The sequence below is a fragment of the Cricetulus griseus genome (genome assembly GCF_003668045.3).
Source record: "Cricetulus griseus strain 17A/GY chromosome 1 unlocalized genomic scaffold, alternate assembly CriGri-PICRH-1.0 chr1_1, whole genome shotgun sequence".
NCBI classification, from domain to species: Eukaryota; Metazoa; Chordata; class Mammalia; order Rodentia; family Cricetidae; genus Cricetulus; species Cricetulus griseus.
Genome location: NW_023276807.1, coordinates 130,956,066 through 130,978,275, shown reverse-complemented (window position 1 = coordinate 130,978,275; position 22,210 = coordinate 130,956,066). Strand labels below are relative to the sequence as shown.

General features: G+C 43.2%; 1 protein-coding gene across 1 annotated transcript in view; it reads left to right on the top strand.

Moving 5' to 3' along the window:
* LOC100773300 (RELT-like protein 1) overlaps positions 1-22,210 on the top strand; it is a 58,987-nt gene that overhangs the window by 24,242 nt on the left and 12,535 nt on the right. The window contains exons 2-6 of the mRNA XM_027390720.2: positions 7,218-7,445; positions 10,104-10,175; positions 16,087-16,144; positions 19,435-19,671; positions 21,814-21,952. Coding sequence (XP_027246521.1) covers positions 7,218-7,445; positions 10,104-10,175; positions 16,087-16,144; positions 19,435-19,671; positions 21,814-21,949 — 731 coding nt within the window. The 3' untranslated portion in view covers positions 21,950-21,952. The remainder of the gene's footprint in view (positions 1-7,217; positions 7,446-10,103; positions 10,176-16,086; positions 16,145-19,434; positions 19,672-21,813; positions 21,953-22,210) is intronic.

The window sequence follows — 22,210 nt, the reverse complement described above, 5'->3', positions numbered from 1 at the left end:
GATTAAAGACATACACCATCATTCGTGACTTTCTTTTAGGATTTAAAAGGAATGTTTACTTCAAGAAACTACCAAGAAATAGGGAGAAAAATCCTGCAAGAGAGAACTTAGAAGATTTCACACCAATTCCCAAATTAGAAATGACAGATTTCTCATGTGTTCAGGGAAATTTGTGTGATCCGATCTGTCTGTGGTCCTCAAAGACCTCTTCCTAACCATTTTTAGGTGCCCTCCCTCCCTCCCACCCTACTTCCCTCCCTCCTCTGTAAGAATGCTTAACATGTGTTCTTCCTCTCAACAAATGAGTTGCACAGTGTAGTATTGTCAGACTTACTTGTCTTGCATAATCGGGACTTTATGCCCTCTGTACAACAACCATTCACATCTCCTCCCCCAACCCTGTCTGCTTTCTCTTTCTAGGGCCCTGACCGCAGCGGTCCCTGCATAGCCACTGTTTTGCTCCTTGTGGTTTTAGTTACCCACGATCAGCTTTGAGCAAAAATATTAAGTGGAAGATTACAGAAATGAAATATTGGTACCAATGCAGTTGTACACTCTCTTCTTAGTGCCACGAAACCCAGAGCCATCCTGCTCCTTCCTGCTCTTTCCAGCTTGGGACATGAATCATCCCTTTGTCCAGGGTTCCATGCTCTTGGCTGCCAACCTGTTAGTAGCCATCTCAGTCATCAGACTGACTGACTGTACTGCAGTCCTTGTTTGCAGGTGACCTTTATCTAGTACAATGTCTCCAAAGTGCAAGAAGGATACTGGCAATTTTGATACGCTAAAGAGAAGCCATAAAAGGGCTTCTTTTACCTGAAAAGTTGACAGTATAGTAAGAAAAGATTAAGGGGTGTGTCTTAATCACCGTTCTGCCTCTTCGAAGAAACACCATGACCAAGGCAGCTCTTACAAAAGCATGCAATTGGGGACTCACTTACAGTTTCAGAGGTGTAGTCCATTATCCTCATGGCAGAGAGCATGACAGCATGCATGGCGCTGGAGCCATAAGCTGAGAGCTTTACATCAAGATCTACAGACAGGGAGAGAAAGACACTGGGCTAGGCATGGGCTTTGAAAGTGTCAGAGCCCACCCAGTGACATACTTTCACCAACAAAGCCACACCTCCTAATCCTTCCAAGTCTTTCAGAAGTTCCACTCCCTAGTGACCAAGCCTTCAATCTATGAGCTTCTGGAGGTGGGCATTGTCATTCAAAACCTCACAGGGAACATTCATGCATCTTTTGTCCTCAGTCTTAAAGTCACACTGCTTCATCACAGGTATGTACATATGGGAAGGAACAGAATAGATAGGGGCTGGGTACTCCTGGTGGTTCCAGGCATCCACTGGGGTATCTTAGTGTGAATTCCCTGCAGATAAGTGGGCACTGCATTTTCAAGATGTTTTATGTAAGTGATGTCATGTGATAGCTGTCCTGTGACTGACTTAGTGTAATGCCCTCAAGGCTCATCTGAGTTATCAGACATTTATTTCCCTTCTTTTATAGAGCTGAGTAGTAGCTTATTCTGTGTGTATGTATGCTACAGTTTCTTTATCCCCTTGTCCATCAAGAGGCATTTATGTTATTTTTGTGGAAAGCACAAATAGGTCCTTATTTAATTCTTTTGGATATAAACAGAGTTGTAAGGTTTTTTTTTTTTGAATCAAATGACAGTTCTATTTTTAATTTCTTTTGGAGGAACCTCTGTAGTGTTTTTGTTTTTCATTTTCCTCCTGCTTTAGTTTCTCTTGCAGCACTTGCCACTCACAGCACCTAGAAAGTACTCCATTGGATCTGAGCATGGGTCCATGTTTCTTTTGCTAAGCTCTTCATGGAGAGCTTAGCAAAAGAGTGTTGTCGCCCTCTCACAACTTCTAGGTCTGTGTTTTTCTTAGCCCATTTTGTGCCAGTATAGCTATATCACAGGCTAGGTAATTTGCGAACCATATGCATTTATTTGGTTTACAGGAAATGAAAAGCATGATGTTGACATCTGGTGAGGGCCTTCATGCTGCTCCTTAATGTGGTAGATGGGTGAGAGAGTGAAAGAGCATGCTTGACAAATAAGAAGGTTGGAGATCAGACTTATTCTCTCATCAGGAGCCCATGATAACTAACCCACTCCTGGATAACTAACCTCCTGTGGGATGACTAACTCATGATAACTAATCCACTCCAGGATAACTGACTCATGATAACCAGCCCTTTCCCAGGATAAGTGTATTCATGTATCAAACTGGAACACTTGTGGCCTAATCCTTCCCTGAAGCACCTACTTCTTAATATTGTTATAGTGGCAATTTCAGGATGATATCCAAGCCAATAGCACTGTTCAAAATTCAACTTACGGAGTTGAAAGGTGCCATAACAAGACTTCCATGTATGACACCTAACAGATTCACCTTTCCCAGATAATTCTCAGTCTCAGTTGCCATCTATATCTTGTTCCATGTCCTTCTGTCACCTTAGGGCCCAAGAGCTTACAGAAACTACATGTAAGATTTGAAGTTAGAATCAAATATCAGAGATTTATTATTATTATTATTTGAACAGTTACCATTTTGAAAAGACTTCCCAGCAGTGATGCATGGTAGATTCTGGAAGAGAAAAATTAAAATGGAAGGGAAATGAAAAATGAAAAAAATAAAAAATAAAAACAGTATGGAGATTCCTCCAAAAATTCATGTTTTAGGAAATCACAGTGAAGCAGAGAATAAAATTTAATCTCATTGTTCCACCAGAATCATTTAATCATTTTTGGTCACTATACATATTTATACTTTAATATATAGTTTAATTTTAATAATTAGATTGTATTGCAGCTAAGACATTGACCCCACTTTGGGCATTCAACATTGGACTGTTTGAGTTTTCTCTATCTCCTTAGAACTTTTGTGAGTGCTTTAAAATGTGCACACTATTCCAGCAGATATAATGAGTGACTTTGACCTCTTACTGTCAAAATGTAGGTGTTGCTGTTATTTGACCTAGATCAGTAATACTGTTAACTCAGTAAATGACTTAATCATAATTCTGACATAATTCAGCTGAAGGCAATAGAAAGTTTTTTAAAATAACATTTTAAACTTAGTTTTTGAAAATTTCATATATTTATACAGTGTGTTTCTGATCATACCCATCCAACCACTACCTCTACAATTTATTTATTAGCTAATTGAAAGAAAGATAACCGTATACCAACTTAATACTTTTAGCATTATTCACTCTTTTCTGTTAATTAATAGTTACCATGCTATCTAAAAGTTATTCTTCATAGGATTGTTTAGATAGGTCACAGTAGATTCTCCAGCCAATACTTTTTGTTGTTGTTGTTGTTGTTGTTGTTGTTGTTGTTGTTAATGCTTCCTTGTAAATCTGAAATGTTGATAAACAGAACTTTCTGCAGCAATGGGAATGAACGAACGTTCATTATCTGAGCTGCCCAGGAGGACAGCAAACAGCCATGTGACTGATGCACATCCGAGATACGCTAATACAACTGAGGAGCAGAAATTTTAAGTTCAAAGTTTGCCTTAAATTCACATTTCAGTAGCTTCATGTGGCAGGTTGCTACTTTTCTAGGTCCTGCAGGTCAGTGATGGTCACTAAACTTCTTCAATAGGCTTGCCTTCTGAGAGCTTTCCATGTTAGTGTAGTTAATCCTCTCAGTGACTTCATGGGGTAGAGATTCTGCTTGCTGTTGCAAAATGACAAATTACCTGAAGCTTAGTGTCCTAAAACACACACTGATTGGTGTAAGGAGCTACAGTCAGTCTGGGCAGTGTTCATGTGGACAGCTCATCTTTGCTCCATGCAGCATCTCAGCATTCTCTGGCTACAGGGTCCACTGCCAAACCAGCTTGTTTCCTGGGGGCAAGTCAATGCCTGTTGATGATTTCTCTATGCAGATTGGTTGGTCTTCTGTATAATGTGTGGCTGAGTGCCAAGGGCAAATGCCTAAAGATACAGGAAATAGGATGTCAGTTCCTTAAGGGTTGGGGGCTAGACACTGATAGTGCACCAACTCCCAACACATTCAGTATCGGAGGTAAGAATTTTCAGGAGAGGAGTTGGTGGCTGCACCTGTCAGTGAGGGCCCCATCTAAAAATGGGCTTGTGTTTTAAAATCCAGGATGCAATCAGCACTTTGCTTTGTTTTGAGTCAGGCTCCTTCTGGCCTTGGGCTTAAATCCTTCTGTCTCAGTCTTCTCAGTGCTAGGATTACATATATGTGCCACTATGCCCCAGCTCAGCTACAGTCACTCTGGTTGCATTTTATGAATGAGGAAAACAATCATTGAACATTTACATTTTTCTTACCAAAGATGAGATTTCTTCTACGTGGCTGAAGGGTTATATCTTACAGACAGCTTGAGATTTTAACTTCAGTTCTTTATTGTATCTCTAGAATTGCATGGCTCACAAATTTAGATTCATATCATCTGTAGTTTTTTCATTGTACAATAATTGAGATTAAGTAAATGATTATTGTTTGCAAATCACACATCTCTGAACATATAGCGAGGGTTTACCAGATGTCAAGTGGACAGTGAAGACACGTGCTTGGCCACCTGATTCAGCATTCAGAGATGCTTTGTGACACCAGTTCTGAGCCCCACCGCTCTCATCCCTGCTTCCCAGCTGCTAATTGGTCTTCACCTTCTGACTGAAACAGGTAGTGGCTCTGAGGAAAGCTGTTTGGCTTTCAGATGTTCCTGTGCATGAAATGAGTACTGGAAGGAGCAAAGGAGGAAGGAAGGATGGAAGGAGGGAGGGGGAGGGAGGGAGGAAGGAAGGAAGGTATAAACCTATACAACATATTACCCTACTGAATCTTTTAGACAGTGGTAGTTGTGTGTCTAACTATAAGAACAGTTAAGAAAAAAGGGAATTTAAAATTTTTATTATAATCTGTGGGGTCTCTATCATATGTGCAATGCATTTTATGAAGAGTCAGGTGCAATGTGTGTATGTGTGTCTTTGAATGGGAAGTAAGGAAAAAATTATGCTATCTCAAATTCTAGACATGGCCCAATAAAGTAATGAATGCGTCCATTTACAAACTAAAGAAACTGGCAATTTCCTTTACTGCTCAAAAATAATGGATTATTTCCGTGTGAGAAAGAAGCGGCCCTTTGTTTCATGGGCTCCAGTTTACAAAGTTATGCTTCACTTGATACTGTTGCCTGTGGTTATGGCCTGTGCCCATTTCATATCAGTAAATACAGCCACACATCAACTCATCCTTTCTTACCAGTGTGTTCTTGAGAATGCTGTCCTTCTGATTTGGGTTTCTTTTGCAGGGTAGGTGACACTCTCTGTGTCGGAAGTTTCATTTTTATCACATTAGAATCCAAGCCAAGACCTCGTCTCAGCCAAATACTCGTTTTCCTTCACTTTCGAACACCTGACTCCTTTCATTTGCTACTTATTTTTCTGTGGCATTAGTCAACCAGAGTAGCAGGGACAGAGACAAAGCATCCTCAGTTCCCTTAATCTTTTAGGCATCCCAACTTAGGTAAAATTATCTTGGCTTTAACATAGAATTTCAGGACGAGCTGATAGGAAGCAGAGGCAGAGTTTATTAGAAGCCTTTTAAAACAGGAGAGGTGCTCAGAAGAAAGTAACATACTGGAGAATACCAGTGTGGGTTTCTTAGAGGTCTCCCTTTGTTTTTAAAGAGACACAGACTGCTTGCATGGGGTTTGAACTATTATCTTCAGAGGGTTGCACAGGAGGTTCCTCGGGGAGGAGTGGTATGGACAGGCTTACAGTTACTAAGGCAAAACTGTAGATCTTTGGATACCTGAAGGTAAGAGGGCTCACAGTGTACAGTTCATAGTCTTGTTTGAGAACCCCAGAAAATAGGCGGGGTCATATACCTTTGGGCCCCCAAGTCTGGTTATTTCAAAATCTTTGCTATTTCAAAATAAAATTAGTTATCTGTCCATCCATCCATCCATCCATCCATCCATCCATCCATCCATCCATCCATCCATCTGTATGTTGGCAGCCTACATAGCAATTGCTAGTTGTGCTGTAGTTCTTGCTTCTCCTCTGGGGAGAGGCTTCAGTTAGCCTCTAGAGTGAAGGGGCTCCTTTCTTCTCCATGTTCTCATAATTTTCCCCATCTATTCCACAGGTTTTCTCTGCAGTCTGTTTCTTCTTTCCTAACCACTTATCATGATGGGGTGTGCCCAGGCTTTCTCTGTCTTACTTTCTAGAGGTCACATGGCTCTTACTGTCTGCCTTTTCAGGCTGCCTCTGGGATAAGTCCATGGGATAGATCTAAAAGTAAACATCTTTTTTTCCCAAACCATACCTTCGCCCACAGCTGTCTTTTTCTTGTGGACAGGTCCCTAGTGCTGTTGTCTCTCAGTGCACATGAATTCCTTACATGTGACCTGATGCTACCTTCCCAGCTCCCAGATGGGAATGGGCTAGTGTCCCCATCCCTCTTGTCCCAGCTCCCAGCAGCAGCTCTCTTCACACCAGGCACACAGTACATGTTCGTTAGACCAATGAATGAACAAATGCACAGGCTTTCATTTTTATGTTTCTTAGGAATCTGAGGCCATCCCTGGTCGTTCCCCCCACCTTCTTTGTGCTCTAACCATCTTAGTTCACTAAATCCTTCTAGAAAATAAGCCATACGAGAACTAAATGGTTGTCTGTCTGGTTTGGTGTGATGCACTTGCATCCCTGGGAAGTGCTTGACAAGAGGGTACACATTTGCTACTGCAGAAATCCTCATTTGTGTTTGTGATTGATTTCATCTTTATAGAAAGATGTGCAGGTACTGTTAGGAGCTCCTTTCATAAGAAGCAGAGACATTTGGTTGTTAGATCATTGTTCCTTGTCAGAGTGCTGCTAAAAGGTGGAGCTGGGTATGCACCCTGTGTCTCCCGAGTCCTCACACATAACTGCTAAGTACTATGCTGTAATACCCCCTTCACACTTGCATGTGTATTCTGTGTGGGGCACTCTTCTAAAACCCTGTGCCTTCGACCTCCTCTGTTATAGAGATCTCATACTCCAGGAGCTGGTTTTTGGACTGTTTCAGCTCTAGCCTGGGAGTTTACCCTGTGTCCCATGCATCAGGACCCCCAGACCCGTGTATAGCTGCAGTTTTTGGAGTGCACACCATTTAATGGAAATATTTCCTGGGGGTTGTCACAAACATCTAACATTGCCATGCATGTCCCTCTCTGTAGACAACACTGGCAGCCGCACGTTACAATCCCGAGCAGAGACGACTCCATCATCACCCACCAACAATGCTGGGAATGGGCACCCGGAATATATCGCTTATGTGCTTGTCCCTGTGTTCTTCATCATGGGTCTCCTTGGTGTCCTCATCTGCCACTTGCTTAAGAAGAAAGGCTATCGGTGTACGACAGAGGCTGAACAGGAAGTTGAAGAGGAAAAGGTGGAAAAGATAGGTAAATAACCTTTGCTTTATTTATTTTTAAATAGGTTGAGGAACAGGTACTAAATAAAAAAAAAAAAAAAAAAAACTTCTTTTGGTGGCTCACGCCTTTAATCCCAGCACTTGGGAGGCAGAGGCAGGTGGATCTCTGTGAGTTCAAGGCCAGCCTGGTCTCCAGAGCGAGTGCCAGGATAGGCTCCAAAGCTACACAGAGAAACCCTGTCTCGAAAACCAAAAAAAAAAAAAAAAACTTCATATATCATTCATTTTTTAAGATGAGGAAACATTATTTTCTGCAGTAATCAGTGTTTGAACACTTGCCTACATTTACTGAATACTTGCTGAGTGTTTCCTTCAGAGCCTGGTAGCCCTGGGCCTGTTATGTTAGTTTTGCTGTGGATATTTATTTCTAATTCTATTGACATTTACTTTAATGAGGATAATCTCCACCTTGAAGGATTATTGTGAAATTTCCAGACAAGGTGTTTTGGTGATTGGCGCTTACAGCCACTCATAAACCTTAATCCTTGCTGCTACTTATTGAGTAAGATTCTAATAAGAGTGGTAGGAATGTGAAACCAGTCTCATCAGGTTTGCGGCGTTAGTGTTAGGGGGAGTTCTAGCTAAAAATCTGCGTGACTGGACTTTATCTCATGAAATGAATAGATGCAGTTGTAGTGCAGTAGACTTGCAGCAAGAACTGGTGTTTCCATGTGAATGTCAGGGCGGCGCACCTTTTCCTCTGCACATCTGTTGGTATGTTAAGTGTTGGGATAAACCCTACAGCACCTGTTTTCCTCACTGATATTCCTTTCCAGCTATGCTTTAGGGAGGTTTCTGTTGAATCTGGGTTGGGGGTGTGCAAATAATGGGGGACACACCACCAAAGTCTATGAAATCAGAAGCAAACTTTATCTCCCCTCTCCTCCCTCCCCCCCAAATCACAGCAGGGCACAAAAAGCTTACCAGTTAACTGGGACCACAGCCGGAGTTCGAGTTCGGGCTTCTGAAACTGTGGCAATGGGGGCAGGTTAGGGCCCTCTTTTTATAGTAAGGATTAGGCATGAACAAAGGAATTTTTACAATTTCTAGGTTAAGCCTGGAGACATTTGTATTTTACAATTCCCGCTAACAAGGTTTCTGCTAAGTTAGTGTTTGTATTAGCCTGCTGTTTCTCCTTGCACCTCTGCACTTTCCTGGCATTGCCAGTTTTCTAAAGCAGGGAAGGATACGAAACAGTGCAAAGCCGTAAGTCACGTAGGGATATTCAGTTAAAGTTTATGGGATAGGGGTCTTGCACAAACCTTTATTAAAAGTTAACTTTGGTCCACAGCAGTTGTGGGTTGTAAGCGGCAGGGGTTTATCATGAAAAAAACTAACCCCTAGCTGCAGAGAGCCATTGTAAAAAGCTAACCTTTGGTGCTAGCTGTAAAGCAAGGAAAACCCACTGTTAAAAGCTAATTCCTAGTTACTGACAGGACTGGTGACTATCAGCTCCCATTTCTTTTAGGATACAAATTCATATTTCTATATATCTGCATTCCTATTCCCGGATCCTCCATTTCTATATTCCTATTCCTGGACCCTTCAGTTCCTGATGGCCTGAGGGTGAGCAGATCACTCTCTACATCCCTGCATCCCATTCAGTCCCTCTGTGGTATCTTTGCAGAGAGGTCACCCATGGACCATACCCACTGGGCCCCTGGGAGAAGGTTTCTCAGTCCTTGCCAGCTTGCTGGACTGTTGACTTTTCCACCCCCACTGACCTTTGAGGCTGAGGAACGGGGTGAGCATGATGAGTCATAAGCAGCGAATGAGCAATCCAGCCCTGAGTGTTTGTCAACAGAGCAGAACTGATGGAGGTTGGCTCAGCCACCAGCTTCCACTTTGACCGTCCAAACATCCCTGGGCCATGGGAGAGAAGTTTCCCTTGGGGCTCTGGGGACATTCTTGCAGGTACATGGGTGTGTTGTTACCCTACTCCATGCATCTTCCCAAGTAGGATGCAGTGTCTCATCCAGTCTCTCTTTTTCTTGTCCTGCTAAATTATACAGATCAATTTCCAAGTGGAGGTTTGTTCTCCTCCTGCCTACTGTCACATGTAACACTGGTACTGGGTTCTCAAAGTAAACTGGATTTGTAAACAAGTAACTAGTGCCCAAATTTAGGTACCTTGTTTAAAAGGAAACAATTGTTTTATAAACATGGATGAACACTTACTAATTCAGCTGAAAACATAAGTCAGTAGGCCAACTGTAGACAGCAAGTTGGCAATTAGATAAAACCCAAGGAAAATGGTATTTCTTTTAATTAGCCTTCTTCTTGTTTCCCCTGAGGGTTTAAGGTAATAAGGAGAGATAAGAGCAGTGGGGACTGATATGAATGTATTACTGTATTGTCAGACAAAGTGAGTGGGTATTTAATCTTGAGAGATTGATCTTGAGGCCCTGAGCCTTTTTCTTTTAATTTTTAAATGTGTGTTCTGCCAAGGAACTCAAAACTGTGACATTGGGAAGATGGGGGCTGAAGGACCAAAGCCAGAATCTTAGCACTGTGCAAGGGTGCTTGAACTTTCTGGAAGTTCAGTGAGGTCTTGTGCTCTAAGACGAATGTCTGCCTGACTTGTTGCTGGTGACATTTATAACACCATCCTGTCCTTTTTCTCTTTTAGAGTTGAATGACAGTATAAATGAAAATAGTGACACCGTTGGGCAAATTGTCCACTACATCATGAAGAATGAAGGTAGGAATATGTTCATGTTTCAGGACATTTCAGCCTTATTAAAAATCTAGAGTTAGAATTTGAACTGCTTCTCACTGCTTTTACCTGATCTCTGTACTACCTCAGCTTTTAGCATTGTCCCAACAGGAGTTTGCCTCTGCAAGTGTTTGGTGGCCTCAGCATTGCAGAGGGCCAGCTGGTCAAACCCTGCCTCACCACATTTAGGCTGTGTGTCACATGACTTTATATAGCCTCAGTGTCCTCCTGTAGTGAGAGTCACACTCATACATGCTCCTCACACATGAAGTGCTTGATGTCATATGTATTCACATCTTGTAACATACCTCTTGTCTTTCACACTCAAACATTGTAAAATCTCTAAACATAGAATTTACTATTTTAGGGGACTTGGGAGATGGCTCAGTGGTTAAATGCTTGTTTCACAGACATGAGACGTGAATTTGATCCCCAGCACCCAGGTTGGGAACTGGGGAGTGACAGCGAGTTCCTGTAGCTCTGGGCAGATGGATATAGCAGGGTCCTGGTTTAGCCAATTCGTGAGCTACAGATCCAGTGAGAGAACCTGTCTCCAAATAAGAGAGTGATTGGGGAAGACACCCATATTGACTTCTGGCCTCCACATGTGCACACAGATATATGCACTCTCCCACATGCCACACACTCATGCACACACATACACATGCTCATGCATGCACACACATGCATTTTTACTAGTTTAACCATTTGGAAATAGAGAACTCAGGTGCACCCCTGTCCATTCTGAGTGCTACACAGGTGTCACCACTATTCCAGAACTTCCTAAATATCCCACACTGAAACACACGTTTCTCTTCCTGTTCCTTCCTCCCTAAACTGCTTGAAAACACTACTTTGCTTTCTGCCTCCCTGGTTTGTGGCTTCTAGGAAGACCTTAAAATATTAGGGCTTAAGTGCTCTTTTTTCCATTTGCTTTTTTTTTTTTTTTTTTTTTTTTAAGATAGGGTCTCATGTAGTTTATCCTGTCTTTGAACTCAATATATAGCTAAAGGATGGTCTTGAATTCTTGGTCATCCTTCCCCTACCTCTTAAATGCTGGAGTTATAGACATATGCCAGTATGCTTAGTATGTATTTTAAGTCAACTTTTTAAATTTATTTTTTACCTTCCAATCCCAGTTCCCCCTTCCCCCTCCTCTCCAACTCCCCCCACTCACCACCACCCTCAACCTCCCATCTGCTCCTCGGAGAAGGTAAGGCCTCCCCTAGCAAGTCTACTAAGTCTGTCCCATTAAGTCAACTTTTAAAGTGAAGAATTCAATTGTTATTAAATAAGTTAGGGTCATTGTTCTGAATGCTGGGGATTATCTAAGGAAGATAATGTTTTCTGTTGCTGTAACTGAGTACCACAAGCTTGATATTTTATAAAGAACAGAAGTTAATTAGCTCACTGTTTTAGAGACTAGCAAAGCTAAGCATGGGGCCAGCATCGAAGCATTCTGACCTGGGGACATGACAGGACAGAGCAGTCATGCCAAAAAGAATTTGCCTTTATGATAAAGCCACTCCCTCAGTAATCCATGAACCCATGAGTGGATGGTGTATTCATTAGGGCAGAGCCCTCCTGACCCAGTCACCCTGAGGCCCCACCTCCAAATGCCATCAGTGTGACTTTGGGGGATAATATTCCCAACACATGAATGAATTTTAGGCCACACCCCAACCAGAACAGATTCTTTGCTCTTAGTAATTTTTAAGGTCTGTGACACTCCTTGCCCCTTAGCTGAGGTGCTATAGTGTGTGCTTTCATCAGCAAGTACCACCCTTCTGCCATCAGCCCTTCTCTCCTCCCCTCCCCACTACTGTTCAGTAAGAGCACCCACCTGCTCCAGCCTAAATTTCACCTGTTTTCCAGCTGTGCTTTATGTCTTTTGCTTAGGTCTAGTAGTTTGCTATGGGTTCTCATCTCATTCTCAACACATCCATGTAAAGTTGGTATATACTCAATTTACAGGTGAAGAAAGAGAAGCTCCAAGGGTTTAGGTTTGAGTGGTTAGTCCCTTCTGCCTAGTTCCAACTATAATGCCCCTTCCAGCCGTGCAATGCTATTTCTCTTTTTCAGGTTTGATAGTTCGCAAAAAAATTTAGCAAATTTAGTAAAATAAGGACAAAAGGACAAGAATACTTGGATTTAGGTCTGTCTCTTGAGGCTTCCATCAGTGCATAGGATTTGGCAATACTGAATTGGATCACACTAGTTTATTACCTAGTATTTTTTTCATGTTGACTCTGAGGCTAAAATTCTCAACTGTATGGAACAAGCACATTGTTAGTTACCCCCTCGTGTTTTCTATTGTTAGCACAGCTTCAAACTTTATTTCATTAGACTTCATTGTTATTTTCTAAAACTGACACTCTATATTTATAAATTATAACCATACTTCAAACTTTCCTTAAAAAATTAAAAAGGAATAAAATGAAGTGCACTCTTCCCATTAATGTTTTTCGTGTTTATTTACCTCTATACCACATAGTTTTAAACATTTGAAGTATTGATATATGAGCATTTTTCTGTGTTGTACTTTTAATTTGTCACATGGGTAAATGTAATCTGTAGTTGTGATTTTTTAAAAATGAAGCAAAGCTGGGATTTATTAAGATTTTAATATAGATTTAAGCCAGAGAAGGAAGATGAAAATGAGGCTGAAGTTGTATACACTTAGAAGCCAGAGTCCCAAGGTGACATTCTTGCTTAGGGTTTAGGCATGCGCCTTTACTTTTTGAAATTAGTTTTAGCTTAAGTCATTGTCCCTCAGGGCTTGACTATGGCAGACCTGCTGGGCAGGCACAGTTTTTGTGGATGTGCTGTCACTGTCACACTATGTATTTCTTAAAGGTTTATTTTTAAGATTTAAGTGTGGTGTGTGTGTGAGAGAGAGGGGGAGAAAGAGAGAGAGAGAGAGAGAGAGAGAGAGAGAGAGAGAGAGAGAGAGAGAGAGAGTTTGGGTACATGTGTGTGTGTGTTTGGGTATTTGTGAGTGTATGTGTGTGTATGTGCTTGATTGTGTGGGTATGTGTGAGTTTGTGTGTGTCTGGGTATATATATGTGTGTGTGAGTTTGAGTGTTTGGGCAGGTATGTGAGTGTGTATCTGAGTGTCTATCTCTGTGTGTGTGTGTATGTGTGTTTGGGTTATGTGTATGTCACTGCAGATGTCTGGAAAGGCTAGAGATGTTAGGTCTCCCAGGATCTGGAGTCATAGGTGGTTGTGAGCTGATCACCATGGATGCTGGGAATCAAGCTTGAGTTCTCTGCAAGAACAGTGTGTATTCTTAATCACTGAGTCATATCTCCAAACCATACTATGCTTCCAACATAGGGTGTGCAGAGTTTTCCACAAAGCTGTCCTACTTTACATGCCAATTCTATTCCTCTAACTTACACGCTAAGAATCTAAGAATTCCCACAGTTACCTCCTCAGGTTTGCCGATTTGCTAGAATGGCTCACAGAACTTGGGGATTTACTGTTACATTTAGCAATTTGTTAAAAGGATACAACATAGGAGCAGCTGGATGGAAGAGAGGCACAGAGGCTCCGGGCCAGGTATTGGGAGCTGGGACTGAAAGTTGCAGTCCTCTAATCACTCCCAAGCTTTCTGATTACCAGCCACTCGCTAAATCACCTCATTACCGTAGACTCAGGTATGATCGAGTAGCTCATTATGATTGACAAAAGACACTCCTATTTGACTCATGAAATTTCACTCAGGAAATTCTCGGGGTTTTAAAAGCTCTTTGACACACCCACACACTGATCATTTTTTACTAATACCAAGCACTAGAGTAACCCTAGAGCTGTCTCTTAACTTATCTTCCCCATAGAGCCAAGCTGAGCAGTGTGTGTGTGTGTGTGTGTGTGTGTGTGTGTGTGTGTGTGTGTGTGTGTGTACAGTGGGATTTTCATGCATTGTATAGTATAGAAGTTTGGAGAGCATTAAGGACTAATAAATTTTACTCAGCAGGCACTCATCATTTGTAGGGAATTGTTTTCTCAGGTAACTTTAAACAATTCTCTTTTGAATGCTTATCATTATAAATTCGATTACAGCAGCAGCAGCATTCCCTTTGTTATTTTTTTCTCTCATGTCAAGTTTGGTAAATGATGGGAAAGTACAAACTGACCATTTACCATGTATTTTATATACACCACGTACGAGATTATGTACTGTTATTAGATCAACTTGCATTAATGAAACCTACAAAGCCAGTGCTTTTTAAAGGAAGAGTGGTTGCTGTAGCTCACAGTCTGGAGGATAGTCTAAGATCAGGCAGCCTCATTGATTTGACTCTGTGAGGGTCCACTTGGCTGGGTCACGTCTTAGTGGATGGCAGCTTGTTGGAAGCATGGGGGAAAGGAAGAGAACACACAGTAACCAGGAAGCCAGAGGGAGCCTTCCTCCTTGTGCAGGGAGGCTGGGACTCAAGTTCAGGGACTTGGCACACGCTCTGCCACTGAGCTACACCCCCAGCCCTCTCATTTTTATACCAACCCCTTCCTGGGAACTGAGGGAGAGAGGGTACTTCAAGACCTGTCTGACTTCTGAGGGCAGTGTCTTCGTAACCTAATTGCCTTCACTTGATTTTCAAAGGTTGGGCCACTTCCCGTAGCACCACCTTGCAAGTGGCCAGTTTGCTGTCATCATGTGCAGACTTGAGGGAGAATAGCATCAAAGGGTACATTGCCAAGGGTAGCAATGATAGCAGATATAGAAGTCGTTCTGGGGACCAAGCTCAACACAGGAGTCTTTGGGGGATGAACCACATTCAGACCAAAGCAACAGTATTTTCCTGAATCCTCAGTAGCAGTCAAAAGGAAGAATGACATGTGTCACAGGATTATGAAGTGTGTTTTTCAGAGTCAATGTGTCTTTTTTGCTGTATGGGTGGATATTATGGCTCTAATTTTAGTGCCTTTAAAAAAAAAAAAATAACAAGAGCTTTTGGTTTTACATCAAAACTTGGCAGTGCTTTTTGACACCCTCACAGTTTTGAAGGGCAAAAACAGTACTTTTTAAGGAAAGGGGTGACATGTAAGTATTTCTTCAAAACACCCCCATCTCCACAAATTCCTAAACGTTGCAGTGAGGTGCTGTGCTTCCCAAGGTAGTGAAAACTGAAGATCATGGAGCAGTGCAAAATAAAATAAATCAAGAGGTTTACTGTCTTATATATAAGGCAGCAGATACGCCATAGATCATAAGTGAATATAAATCTTTAGTATTGTATTTTCATGAGGAGATGGGTAGGGAAAAAAACTGGGTGGGGGGAGGGAGTCAGGTTGTGAAGTACACATACATAGCACATGAATCATTACTTTTCAATACTTCAGTGACAAAGCTGGAACTAGAGTTAATTGTCCTCCTCCAGGGATGTCATTAGAATGTAAACTGTTACATGCTACCATTGGCTCACATGGTAAATAGTAATTCTTTTTATTCTTTCCTCTCTGGAGAATTTATTGTGGTAAGTCATGAGAACAGTGCTTTAAAATCCAATGGAAAAGGTTAGGAGTGGGTAATAGCTTTTGGCCCTGGCAATTAAATAGCCAAAAGACACTTGACATTCACAGCAGCTTTGGCTGAGTAGGGCATGGGCATGGGTCAAGCCTAAAATGTCACAGAAATTTGAATGTTTTGTCCTGACTTAGGGGCCTTTGTAGTTCAAAAGGAGAGCAAAGGCAGATGGCCACCTGGAAAGTAAACCTTCCCCTTTCTTCATCCGGGACCCTGGACCTCCTCAACCTTCTACCTTCTTCACCGGGGCTCTGGTAACTCCTCTGAAGTGAAGGAAGGCCTGAGGTCTTTCACTGACAGCTTTTCTAATGTGGTGACTATGGTTATTCACTTACCTCATTTAATTCTTTCTTTTTCTCTTCAGCAAATGCAGATATTTTGAAAGCCATGGTAGCTGATAACAGCATCGGCGAAGTTGAAAGGTGAGTGTCTCTTTTCCTACAGATGGAGACAAGTTTTCATTTGTTCAGATTGCCGCCATTGGTATTCTGTGAAGCTAGAGCTGAGTGCTATTGACATTTGAGGTCGGACAAGTCTTTGCTGAGAGTAATGGCTGGATTGTTGCACAGAGTCCTTCATCTCTGCTCACTGGGTGACAGAGTACTCACTACCTCTCCTTTAACCTAAAATGTGTCCACACATTGTCAGTATTCCTTGGGGGGCCATCACCCTGTGATTGGAGATCACGGGAATAGGGTCCAGAACCACTTATTGTCGAGGGTGAGAGCCAGGGATTGGAAGATAAAGAAGATAGAAAGCTGGGACCAGGAGCTCTTGTGTGAGCTGATGGCTTATGCCAAGCAAGTTTATTAAGAAGTACAGCGTCTTATTTGCAGTTTTCATGGAGAAATGGGGTACAGACAATGGAAAGCTGTCATACAATGTGGTGACATCAACAGGAAGCCAATCAAGGGGAACACAGGATATCCAAGTGCTCCACAGACTGAGCACATAGTGGCCATGGGATTTGATAACCATAGCCCCCTAGGGTAGGAAGAGTTGAGGTCTCAGGATGAAGTTGAAGCTCCTCCAAGGCTCTGCCTCCAGGCCTTTGCTGGCTCTGCTAAGCATATTCCTAATTTTACACAAGGAGCCATATTCCTTCTCCATATATCAGGGCGCAGAGAAAGCCTTGGATCAGCCTGGGTCCCAAACACCCTGGCTAACAGTGAAAGCATAGGTTCAGATCTGTAGAGTGGTTGTGTCCTGCGCTAGTGTGTAGTGACTACCTGTTGATGGGCAAGTTAACTGAACTTTATGAGCTCCAGATCCATTGTCTACATACCACTGTGCCAATTCCACTGGATTATTACCAGGAATATAGAGTACTTCAGGTCCTAAAAGGCCTTTATGAGCACCAATAGCTAAACGATAATCTGGTCGGTTTAGAATACCTGCTACTATCTGATTTCAAATTACCAGTTATGCGTCACAGTTTTTTAACTATCAGATTCCATTGTAATTACCTATAGATAGTATATGTCTAGACAGTTCTCCATTTCACTAATCGGGAGCATTGATTGGGTGCAGGATACAGTGTGCTACAGAGCAGGGCAGTCAGGTCTTTGCTCTGAAGGGATTCAGCCAGTGGGACATAGAGATGGGTGTGCAAGGCCTTATGAGAGGTATAGGCTGGAATTGGGGGGGGGCACTGGGTGGGTTCTGGGGACCAGAAGAAGGCCAATAAGGAAGAAGTACCATCTGTGCCGGTGTTCCAAGCAGGTGCTGGTGTAGACAGGTCCTGTAGACAGTCCACCTGGGAACGGTTGTTTGGGTGGCCAGAGAATATGCAGGAAATGCAGACTATCGGATGGGTGGAGTGGCATGACAAGGAGGATCTGCTTTTTGTGTGGCCCCTGCAAAGTGCACCTGACACCTCTTTAATGTCCATGTGTTTGTCAGATAGGCTGTGGTGGATGTGTACGTTAGAGGGGTCATGTAGAACACTGGGCTGTATGCTCAGGAAGCTCTGGAGATGCAGCTCAAGGTGTAGAGACTTGTATTTCCTGCCCTCCACCAGAATGTTGGTGTTCAGTACATATTAGCTCCGAGGAGCCTGGACTCAGTTGACTTTGGGCCTGTTATTGGGCTTTGTATTCACTGGTACTTGGTAAATAATTCTAACATTTTTCTTTCAGGGAGGTCCTACTGTGTGTTTGTATTTGGACATCTTTTTGTTTTTGTTCTTTGTTGTTGTTATTGTTTTTCGAGACAGGGTTTCTCTGTGTAGCTTTGGAGCCTGTCCTGGCACTCTCTCTGGAGACCAGGCTGGCCTCGAACTCACAGAGATCCGCCTGCCTCTGCCTCCCGAGTGCTGGGATTAAAGGCGTGCGTCACCAATGCCCGGCATTATTTGGACATCTTTAAGGGCATTGCTAAAGAGCACTTGGGAACTCTAGTTGTCTAGACTGTTTTGACTCCCCTCAGTGGAGTGTGGCCTGGATTGCTTTTGAAGTGTGCTAGTCCACTGGCTGCCAGCAGCCCAGAGGCGGGTTCCTGCCAGCCACCTGTGTGACTTTGGGGCTCTTGCTGCACATTGTAGGTATTAGGTATTAGTCTCTGGTGTGGCACAGGCTGATTCCTGGTCAGTCTGGCCCTATCCTGTTTAGATTCCCCCTTTTCTACATAGGATTAGTTTCTTCTGAATGTAACTGATGTCTTACATCTACAGTTCTCCTTTGTCTATCTTAGCTAGCCTGGCCCAGGGTACCCAGCTGGTCACCATTGTCCTTGAAGCAGTGTCAGTAGCTGTGGGCATGAATGTGGGGGCTCGGCAGTTTGAATTTCTAGGTTTGGATTTCAAAACCACTTAGGTGTTATACTAGCAAGATATACTAAAGACATTTGGCTTTTTTTTTTTTTTTTTTTTTTTTTTTTTTTTTGGTTTTTTGAGACAGAGTTTCTCTGTGGCTTTGGAGGCTGTCCTGGAACTAGCTCTTGTAGACCAGGCTGGTCTCAAACTCACAGAGATCCACCTGCCTCTACCTCCCGAGTGCTGGGATTAAAGGCGTGCGCTACCAACGCCTGGCACAGTACTCTCTTCTAAGGGTGTTGGAAATGACATTTGGACATTTGGCTTCTTTTAGCCCTATTGTCCTCATTTTTATGTTGAGGAAATTAATGCATACATCATAATGGTCTATGAGGATTTATTAAATTAACACATAAGACATTCTTAGGAGACAGGTGGCTACTCTTCTTATTGTCAACCACATCAGCATCTATTTTGAGTGCCACTTTCTATGTCTTAATCTAAAAGTTTTTCCTCTGATGTAATAGACAGATTGGATGTTATATTCTGACGATCTTAAGTCTTCTGATAATTGTGGGGTTTTTTCCCCCTTGGCACATTCAGGGTGTCTTGCTTGGTGTTCTAGGCAGATGATTGGCTGTGTGTGAGAAATCTGTGATTGCATGGGAAGGAGGATGGGAATTTTGGAAAAGAATATAGTATTGTGAAGTCAAATTGTGTGTTATCCTTGGAAACAGTGGCTTACTCCCTAGCCCATCCGCTTCATTGTTCGGAGTGAACAGTTGTTGCATGAGAGCTGAGTGCTGCTGCCCAGGGCCAGTTCACAGAGTTCATGAGTACAATTGAAGGGATTGTGAGCTTAAACCTTCCTGCATCACGGGGAAAGCTGCCTTCACTGGCATTTCTTCGAAGTAGCCATTTTTATACCCTTTTCCTTCTCTTTTTCTTCCCTGCCTTTAGCCCTGTGACCCCTAGCACCCCAGGGAGCCCACCTGTGAGTCCTGGGCCCTTGTCACCAGGAGGCACCCCGGGGAAGCATGTCTGTGGCCACCATCTGCACACAGTGGGAGGTGTCGTTGAACGGGATGTGTGCCAACGCTGTAGGCATAAGCGATGGCACTTCATAAGACCTACCAACAAGTCCAAAGAAGCCCGGCCACGGCGTCACGGGGAGGTCACTGTCCTCTCTGTCGGCAGGTAAGGTGTCTTGATGCTGCTCGTGTGGGACGTGGTTGCTATGATTACAGGCTTATATTTAGCTTTTCATTTGAGCATAAGTTCTCATGAGCTTGGCTTCTTAGACGTGCCCTGGTCTGAATCCTGGATGTTTCTGACAGACCAGACAGCTATTGAGAGCTCCTATAGAACAAATATTAATTAAGTTGAGTGATTAATTATTCTTTGTAATAGCTGGAGCCCAGACTGTCAACTGTGTCCAGAACATGTGTTTCTGTTTCTCTTGTGAGAATCTAAAACAGGTGATCAGGTCAGTGTGTGGCTTGTCAGCTGTCCAGAGCCCTGGGCCCCTTCCACTCATGACTCTGCAGGTCTGTGAACAGAGAGAGTTGTGGCAGACATTGTGAGGGGGTTCTTAGTGAAACCAGCCTGAGGGTGATATGTATCATCTGACTCCCATCCACTGGCTCTACTTGGTCACTTGTCTTCACCAGAGTGCCAGGCAATCAGGAAATGTCATGCTGCCATGCATCAAGAATAGAGACCGATTTGGACCAGAACTTTCCAGTCTCTGCCACCTTAGATCCACACCAGTAGCAGTAACTGCTTTCTTTGAGGTCACCTCTGCTGTGTCCTGGGGACCTCAGTTCCAAAGCATCATTTCCTTGTAACCCACATGGCATGTGAAGATCCTGCTGTTTGATTGTCATTTTAGTGAGACTTGACATGAGCAGACTTGCAGGGGACACATGCAGTTTGAGAGCTTATACGAAGTGCATTGCCTAGGAATGTGTCACAGGGGAAAAGGTCACCCATGCAGGAGTCAGGCAAGGTAAGTGCTGAGTTTAAGTTAGGACAGACCTCTAGAAGAGTTGCCTGGACTCATTGCATCTACCCTGATCAGGTCCTGGCATCACTACTTATAGACTATTATGTCACAGGGTGCCTCAGGTTCCCCCTGCACAAAGTGAGAAGGCACTCACACCCACCTCTCAGGGCTTCTGTCAGAAGTAAAAATGGGGACTCAGGTAAAGGTTTTAGACTAGTTTTGGGCACAAGCATTCAAAAACACTGGCAGTTTTAGAAATTATTATTGTAATTTTAATTTGGTCAAGTCTTGTCCTGTGTTATAGTAACCACAGGGCTGAGGACTGTTTGCCACTCACAGTAGAGCAGTACAGCTCATGACCTGACTTAATAACAGTCTGCCTTCATTTAAGAGGAGGAGTCATGGGCATTGATGACTGTAGGAACAGAGTCATGAGCATTATGAATGCAGGGACAGTCATGGGTATTGATGACTGCAGGGTATGAGAGCCTGAGGCCATTTGGACGAAACATGTTCTGTTTACTCTCTGAAAATGTGCTGAGAATTCTCAGCTCAGGTCCATACTGCATTTCCCAGGACTCAGAATCCACCCCCCTCTTAACTGCTGGACGTGATAGGTATTTAATCATTACAGGCTGGTTTTCAGAGTGTTTGCTTAAGACTCTTGTAGTTTGACAGGACAGAGTCTCTACTTCCCAGATGCCTCCTCCTTGTGACCTCCTTTTGGACAAATGAGGAAATTTTTATTTTAGATCATTTAAAGAAGATTAGGACCATAACTATATAAATGTTATTGAAGACAGATTTGATGATGCTGTTCTAGAAGAGCAGACAGTAGACTGCCTTAATGTTTCTCCATGAGATTCTCTTCTGTAACTTGTTTAATTTTTTTTCATCACTCTCGAGTAAAAATTAACTTAAATTTGGCTTTGAAAAGCAGAAACAACTTAGTGGAGCCACCAGTGGCTCCTCTGCCTGGCAGGTGTGTATTTACTCGAGGTGGTTATGCTGTGACCATCTTGGTTATGCCCATCTGCATTGTAAACCACTTTTCCTGTCCCCCAGGGTTCTGTGGCTAATGCCCATGTCACCGCTAGAAACCACAGCTCTCACGCTAAGTGTTTTCTAATGTGCTTTCACATGCTCTGTAAGTAAACTGTCAGAGGTGGTTGCACAGGGGTCTGCACCCCTCTTGCCCCGAGAGTGTTTGTTGCTGTTCTTCCTTTGTGCTGAGTTTATTTGCTGTCCTCCAGGAGGTGATTTTTTATTTACCTATAATCCCTTATGCTTACTGGAGAAGCAAAGCCCATCACATCTCCCCTTTCCCTCCTCAGGTTTAGGGTTACAAAAGTGGAGCACAAGTCCAACCAGAAGGAGCGGAGAAGTTTGATGTCTGTAGGTGGGACTGAGAGTGTCAACGGGGATGTGCCTGTGACGCCTGTGAAGAGAGACCGAAGTGGCACGGAGTAGCAGGTGAGCTGTGGGTTGGGGGACAGGCTTGGGGACACTGGGGCTGGGAGAGGAGGGAGAAGGTACAGAGAGCCCTTCTGTGGTCTGTGGTCACATGGGAATGACCTTTGGGAGGGGAATTAGAGGACTTCTGTGAAACTGATATGACTGTAGGGCACCGAGTCCTCAGGATTACTTGTCTGGGCCCCTTTAAAGAGGCTTGGAGCATTGCAGAATGGTGGAGACTGGTGAACCAGGAATCATACAGCATGCTGGGAGGTG